Source organism: Mandrillus leucophaeus, unplaced genomic scaffold (assembly GCF_000951045.1).
Source record: "Mandrillus leucophaeus isolate KB7577 unplaced genomic scaffold, Mleu.le_1.0 Scaffold53, whole genome shotgun sequence".
NCBI classification, from domain to species: Eukaryota; Metazoa; Chordata; class Mammalia; order Primates; family Cercopithecidae; genus Mandrillus; species Mandrillus leucophaeus.
This window is the reverse complement of record NW_012105697.1, coordinates 1,378,020-1,385,477: the sequence shown is the minus strand read 5'-3', so window position 1 is coordinate 1,385,477 and position 7,458 is coordinate 1,378,020. Positions and strand designations below refer to the sequence as shown.

The 7,458-nt window shown below is 50.9% G+C and overlaps 1 protein-coding gene across 1 annotated transcript in view; it reads left to right on the top strand.

Annotated features, from left to right (window-relative positions):
- Positions 1-5,536: 5,536 nt before the first annotated feature.
- The window catches only part of UBE2S (ubiquitin-conjugating enzyme E2S), a 7,009-nt gene continuing 5,087 nt past the window's right edge, over positions 5,537-7,458 (top strand). Inside the window, exons 1-2 of the mRNA XM_011997020.1 lie at positions 5,537-5,584; positions 6,208-6,355. Of these exons, the coding sequence (XP_011852410.1) occupies positions 5,582-5,584; positions 6,208-6,355 (151 nt within the window). The 5' untranslated portion in view covers positions 5,537-5,581. The remainder of the gene's footprint in view (positions 5,585-6,207; positions 6,356-7,458) is intronic.

The following is a 7,458-nucleotide window of genomic DNA, read 5'->3' as shown; positions in this document are numbered from 1 at the left end:
TTCGAGACCAGCCTGGTTAACATGGTGAAACCACGCCTCTACTAAAAATACAAAAAATTAGCTGGGCGTGGTGGTGGGCGCCTGTAATCCCAGCTACTTGGGAGGCTGAGGCAGGAGAATCGCTTGAACCCAGGAGGTGGAGGTTGCAGTGACCTGAGATCACACCATGCACTCCAGCCTGGGTGACAGTGTGAGACTCCATCTCAAAAAAAGAAAATAATAATAATAATAATGGCCATCCAAGTTGCTGCAAATGCCATTATTTCATTCTGTTTTATGGCTGAGTAGTATTCCATGGTGTATATATACCATATTTTCTTTATCCACTCGTTGGGTGACGATGGGCATTTAGATTGGTTCCGTGTTTTTGCAAATGCAAACTGTGCTTCTATAAACATGCATGTGTATGTGTCTTTTGCATAGAATGACTTCTTTTCCTCTGGGTAGATACCCAGTAGTGGGATTGCTGGATCGAATGGTAGATCTACTTTTAGTTCTTTGAGGAATACCCACACTGGTTTCCACAGTGGTTGGACTAGTTTACATTCCCACCAACACTATAAAAGTGTTTCCTTTTTACCACATCCATGCTAACATCTATTATTTTTTATTATTATTATTTTTTTTTTTTGAGACGGAGTCTCGCTCTGTCACCCAGGCTGGAGTGCAGTGACCGGATCTCGGCTCACTGCAAGCTCTGCCTCCCAGGTTCACGCCATTCTCCTGCTTCAGCCTCCTGAGTAGCTGGGACTACAGGTGCCCGCCACCATGCCCGGCTAGTTTTTTGTTTTGTTTTGGTTTGTTTTTTTTTGTATTTTTTTAGTAGAGATGGGGTTTCACCGTGTTAGCCAGGATGGTCTCGATCTCCCGACCTCGTGATCCACCCATCTCGGCCTCCCAAAGTGCTGGGATTACAGACTTGAGTCACTGCACCCGGCCTTATTTTTTTAATTATGGCTGTTCTCACAGGAGTAAGGTATTATCTCATTGTAGTTTTAATTCGCATTTCCCTGATAATGAGTGATGCTGAGCAGTTTTCATATGTTTGTGGGCTGTTTGTAATACCTTCTGTTGAAAGAATTGTCTATTCATGTCCTTTGCCTACTTTTTCATTGGATCATTTTTTTTTTTTTCTTGCTGATTTGTTAGAGCTGCTTGGAAATTCTGGATATCAGTCCTTTGTCAGATGCATAGCTTGCAAATATTAAAATAATGGCAAAAACCTCCATTTCTTTTGCACCAACCTTAATATAAGGTGAGCGATGAGGATCCAGTTTCATTTTTCTACATGTGGCTTGCCAGTTTCCCAGCACCATTTATTGACTAGGGTGTCCTTTCCCCATTTTATGTTTTTGTATGTTTTGTGGAAGATCAGTTGATGATTGTGGCATGAGGGCAGAGAGAAAACATGGCTAACAGAGTTTTCCCTACCTACCACAACATGTAGTTCCTTCTAAAAGACCATGTTTTCCTTATTTATTATGTTTTATTTTTGGTTCTGTCTTCCTCACTACAGTAAGCCCTTGGTCTATCTGTTCTCTGATGCATCCCAAGGGCAAAGATCTTTGTCTATCTGGTCTCTGATAAATCCCAGGCACCCAGATTGGTGCCTGGCACATAGTAAGTGCTCAATAAATACCAGTTGAATGTATAACATATTCAGTCTGTCAGGCGCCCTGCTAGGGACTGAGGACAAGATCCCTGCTCTGCTGGGGCTAATCTTCTAGTTGGGAAGAGTCAAACAGGCAAGCAGGCAAATAATTGCAAATCCTGATAGACCATGAAGTTCAAAGAGGACGAAGCAAAGAAAGCATGGGAGGGGAGGAAAGAGGAGAGAAGCTGCTGTGAAGGGGTGAGGAGTTAGGGTAAACCTACGAGATGAGAGGAGTGGGGGGGGGAAAGCACGACCGGCGCAGGGAACTACCTGTCCAATTGTCCTCAGAGTAAAAAGCTTGGCCTATTCCAGCTGGGCGCAGGGGCTCACACCTATAATCCCAGCCCTTTGGGAGGCCGAGATGGGCGGATCATGAGATCAGGAGATTGAGACCATCCTGGCTAACACGGTGAAACCCCGTCTCTACTAAAAATACAAAAACATTAGCCAGGCATAATGGCAGGTGCCTGTAGTCCCAGCTACTTGGGAGGCTGAGGCAGGAGAATGGCGTAAACCTGGGAGGCGGAGCTTGCAGTGAGCCGATATCGGGCCACTGCACTTCAGCCTGGGTGACAGAGTGAGACTCTGTCTTAAACAAACAAAAAAAAGCTTGGCCTATTCCAGAAACAAACAAAAAGGCAAGGGAGCCTCAGGAGATGGTGCAAGGGCTTCTGGGTTTTCGGGGAGTCTGGGGTTTATGCAAAATGTAGTGGGGAGGAGGACTCTTGAGTTTTCAGCTGGGGTGGGGCATGTGGGTGGAAAGCTGGGAGCAAACTACAGTTCAAGGGCCTACTTTGGCCACTGCCTGTTTTTGGAAACACACCCATTAGTTTTCTTTTCAGGAGCTACAAAGGCAGAGTTTAGTGAGTTGGACCAGAGACCAATGGACCACAGCATTGGAAAACCTTTCTGGAAAAGGTCTGCCAGCCTGGTTTTCAGGCGATTATTCAGGGTACAGGTGATCCCTCCCGTTCCCTCACCCCAGGTCCAACCTATACCAGTTCCTGTTGACATCATCTCATCACTTCCCTCCATTCCTAATGCCACCAATCCTGCTTGGAGCCACCATCATCTCACCTGAACAAATGTAATCACCTCCTCATTGGCCTCCCTGTTTCTGTTCATAAGTCTGATGGAGTCATTCTCTGCTCAAAGCCACCAATGCCTCCCCATTGCTCAAAAAACAGACATGCTTTTCACCATGGCCTAGGAGGCCCACCAGCACCCCTTCACCTCTCTGACCTCAGATCCCTCTACTTGCTCTGCCTCACTCCAACCCAGCCTCACTGGCCTCCTAATGTTCCCTAAAAGCACCAAGCACAATCTCCTTGGCACCTGCTGTTCCCTTTGCTCAAAATACTTTTCCCATAGACCCTCCCACAACCCCAGTGACCTTTCCTCAGACAGATTTTCCCTGCCCAGTCAAGGTAAAATGGCAGCCCCATCCCTCCCCCTCGAACTTCCCCCTCCCATTGATTGTTCATCTTTATCACTTGCTGGTTGTTTTTCAGGCTTTATCACTTGCTGACATGATGGTATAGACTTACTTGCTATCTGGCTCCCGCACCAGGAGGTAGGATCCATGAAAGTCGAGGTTTTGTCCCTTTTATTCTCTGCTGTATCCCATAGCATCCTGCCAGCTATAGCGTAGATGCTGATAAAGAAGAACAAATGTATTGAATAAATGCAGGTGTCCAGAGGGGGATCATAATAATTAATAAGATCCACCCGTCATGGTTGTTACGAGGATTAAATGACATCAAGCATGTAAAGAAACTAGAACAGGGTCTGGCACACAGCAAATAATAAATAACAACTATTAGTATTAGCATCATTATTGTTATGTCTTTTGGGTAGATTTTTGAGATCAAGACAACTTTAGCCACCAGCTTTGCCTTATCCCAGCTGGGGTACCCCGAGCAAGTCACTTTACCTCCTGCTCCTTCAGTTTCCTTGTCTGTGAATTGGGCTCGAATCCTCCACACCCAGCAGGCTAAAATTGAAGATCAGCAAAATGCTGATTGGCAAAATGGGATGACAGTGACTCTAAGCAGGATTGGTGGCATAGGGGATGGGGAGAAGTGATGAGATTCAGTAGATGACATCAACGGGAACTGGTATAGATTGGACCAGGGGTGAGGGAGCAGGAAGGGATCACCTGTAGCCGCCATTTCTCCACAAACTAGTTATGATGATGACTTTTTATGCTGTAGCTGTTTTTTCTGTTGTTTTGGGGTTTTTTGGGTTTTGTTTTTTGTTTTGTACATATTGGCAGGGGTCTCTCACTACGTTGCCCAGGCTGATCTCAAACTCCTGGGCTCAAGTGATCCACCTACCTTGGCCTCCCAAAGTGCTGGGATTACGGGCGTGAGTCACTGTACCCGACCATGAAGGTTTTTTGTTTGTTTTGTTTTTTGAGATGGGGTCTTGCTCTGTTGCCCAGGCTGGGGTGCAGTGGCAAGATCTCAGCTCACTGCAACCTCCACCTCCCGGCTTTTAACTGATTCTCCCATTTCAGTCTCACAAGTAGCTGGGATTACAGGGCTGCATCAACACACCTGGTTAATTTTTGTAGTTTTAGTACAGTTGGGGTTTCACCATGTTGGCGAGGCTGGTCTCCAACTCCTGACCTCAAGTGATCCGCCAGCCTCAGCCTCCCAAAGTGCTGGGATTACGGGCTTGAGCTACCACGCCTGGCCTTGGCCATGTAGATTTCTTTCACACCTTCCTTATTCCTTCTTCAGAAACGGAGGCCCCATGAGGGGAAGCTGGTAGCCGAGGGTCTTTTCAGGTACCTGTGGCCAAATTAGGCCCAGATGTTAATGCTCTTATCCACGGCTGAAAAGCCCAAGAAACTAAGAAGAGCTGTGGACGCACAGACTGGCAGAGACACCGAGAGGGCACTGCAACCGCACTGCACAGATGAGCAAAGGGAGGCAACTTCAACATTACCTCCTCCTCTCTAAGCACCTCCAAAAGGCCTGCTCAGGGAGCTCTGGCCACCGTTCTCAGGCAACCGCGTGACGTTTTTACTGACACTGAGGGCTGGAGACGGTCCTCTTTCCAGGCAGCTATGTGTCCATTTCCTAGAGAGGGAAACTGAGTCCCAGAGAAGGTGGATGTGGCTGGAGGCCATGGGTCAGGCACAGGCAGAACCATGCCCTGAATAAACGTCTTGGGACTCTCTGACTTCTTTCCCTCGCATCACAACGGATCCCAGTGCCCATTTGTCACATAAGGAAACTGAGGCTGGGGTCTTCGATGACGCCTGGCGGGGGTCGGGGTCACACACGGAGGGCAAGCCTTCAAGGTCATTCTGACTGATCTTTGAGCCCTCGCAATACAGCACGTGGGCCCAAGACCATTTCCAGCACAAAATGGCGCCTCGTAGAAAAATGTAGCCTGAGTTTCAGCGCCCACCTCCACCCCGGTTCAGAAGAGGGGGCGCGGGCGGCAGCGCACACCTCATTTGCATGTATAAAAAATCAGCGGATTTCATTGGCTGGGAGCGGTTTGACCTGCACGAAACTGGGTCTGTATTGGTCGCTATCCATTCCTGCCCGCCCTCTGACCGGTCTGTCAGCCATTGGCCCATGAGAGTCTCGTGACCCACCAGTCACGAAGGTGTATGCCTATTGGCCCCAGGGCCTTCTATCACGCGTTTAAAACCCCGAGTCCCGCCTCTTCTCGCCACGCTCCACCCTCCAGGAAGACCGTTAGTCGCGTGCGCGACTTCCTCGGCGTCAGGGCGCGCGCGCGCGCGCGTAGGCCGGGCCGTGGCGGCGTCTCATTCAAACGGCCCAATCAGCGGCCGCGTCGCCTTCCCCGTCCCCTTCCTCTCTACCTGTCTCTTATACACATCTAGATGTGTATAAGAGACAGCGCAGGAAGGGGGCCGGGGGGACCCGCCCCCGGCCTGCCGCAGCCATGGTAAGCGCGGACGGTGAGGCCCAAGAGGGTGGTCGGGGGTGTCCCTGAGGGAGGAGGTGGAGTCTCAGGGGCCTCACGATGGGCGGCCTTGAGGGTTTTGAGGGCCAGCCTGGGGGTCCCTGACCCGGGATGGGCCCGAGGGCCTTCCTGCAGGCAGAGCAGGAGCTCGGGCGGCCCCCAGTCTCCCTGGCAGCGAGGGCTCCGGGCGCTTTGCGGCCCGCCCATGGGTGTTACCAGGAGCAAGGACGCCCCGCCGCCATCTCCAGACCTGAGCCGGGGTTTCAAGGATGCTCTAACCAAAAATTAGTGGATAAGGAGGAGAGAGTAGATCTCTGGCCTACATGGAACCACTGGGGCCCAAGCAGGGTTAGGAGCGGGCTTTGGGGGTTTCTGGGGTGGGTGGAGTTATGTGCAAGCCCCCCCGCGGGAACCCGCCCCCATTGCTGTTGGAAACTCTGCCTGGGCTGGTGGCCTGAAGCATTCTGGGTGAGGGTCTGGGAGTTCAAGGGTGATTGACAGCCGGGGGCCACTGAGTCAAGACTTGGGCAGTCTCTGCATCTTTAGGCCCTGAGGGAAGCCCAGCTCTTAACACCCGCTCACCCTGCTCTCCCATCCGTGCCCAGAACTCCAACGTGGAGAACCTGCCCCCGCACATCATCCGCCTGGTGTACAAGGAGGTGACGACACTGACCGCAGACCCACCCGATGGCATCAAGGTCTTTCCCAACGAGGAGGACCTCACCGACCTCCAGGTCACCATCGAGGGCCCTGGTGAGTTTGGAAGGAAAGAGGGAAGGGGCTGCTGCTTAGATCCTCCATCACCCCACCGGGAAGTACCTGTTACAGGCTGGCCTTGTGTCAGGTGCTGGGGATGCAGTCGTGGACAGGGCAGGATGCCACAAATGACAATTATGTACTTTTTTCCCATAAGAGTTGAGAAATACCTGGTCACTGAGTTAGTATATCATGGGACGGTACTCTAGATTTGAAGCAAGGCTTCCCTGGACCTGCGGGTGGGTAGGAATTAAGTAGGAATGGGAATAGAGTTCCAGGTGGTGGGAATGGTGTCAGCAAGGGCCTGGGAGGGTGGGCCAAATGATCTCAAACTCCATCCTGCTGTGAGTGTCAGGGCTGAGGAAACAAGGAGATGCAGATCGTGGGGAGACAGGTCATAAATACCCACAGGCTTTGCGGAGTGATTTAGAATTCTGTTTCATGCAAGCTACATCTCTGTTATCACCAGAATGCCTACAAAGTCGGGATTTGAGCAGAGCCTGTGAAGTGCGAAGGAACAGTCTAGTCCGCTGTGGTGACGGTGGTAGGTGGTCAGGGCAGACCTGAAAGTGGTGACAGTTGAGGGTCCTTCATGCCTTGCTGCAGGGGGCATGGGATCATGAGAATGGGAAGGCTCCCAGGAAGGCCCTGGGGCAGGTGGAGCTGGGTGTGTGGTAAAAACACGTGAAGAAAGTTGATGGTGAAGCTGGCGAGGTCTTTTAGGGCTTCTAGGCCCCTATAAGGAGTTTGTAGAGGAAGCTGGTGGAAGGTTTAAAGCAGGGGTGTGACAGATCCCTCCCAAGTTCCTATCTGACTATAGTGAGGAGAGCCGGCCTGGCAGGGGGAAGGACTCAGAGGTCAGCCAGGAAGCCAGCCTTGGAAATGGGATGAGATTCAGGGGAGGACCTAGTGGGCCATGCTCAGACTGCTGATGGGCTAGCAGAGGGACAGTATTTTGACCCATGCAAGTGGGTGAGCGGGAGAAGCGTTGACTGAGGTGGGAGACTGTGGAGTTGACAGACAGTTGGATCCTTGATCTGAAAGGCATATAAGTGGGCATCTTATAGGAAGATAAGTGCGTACTCGGGTCCCTGCCACCT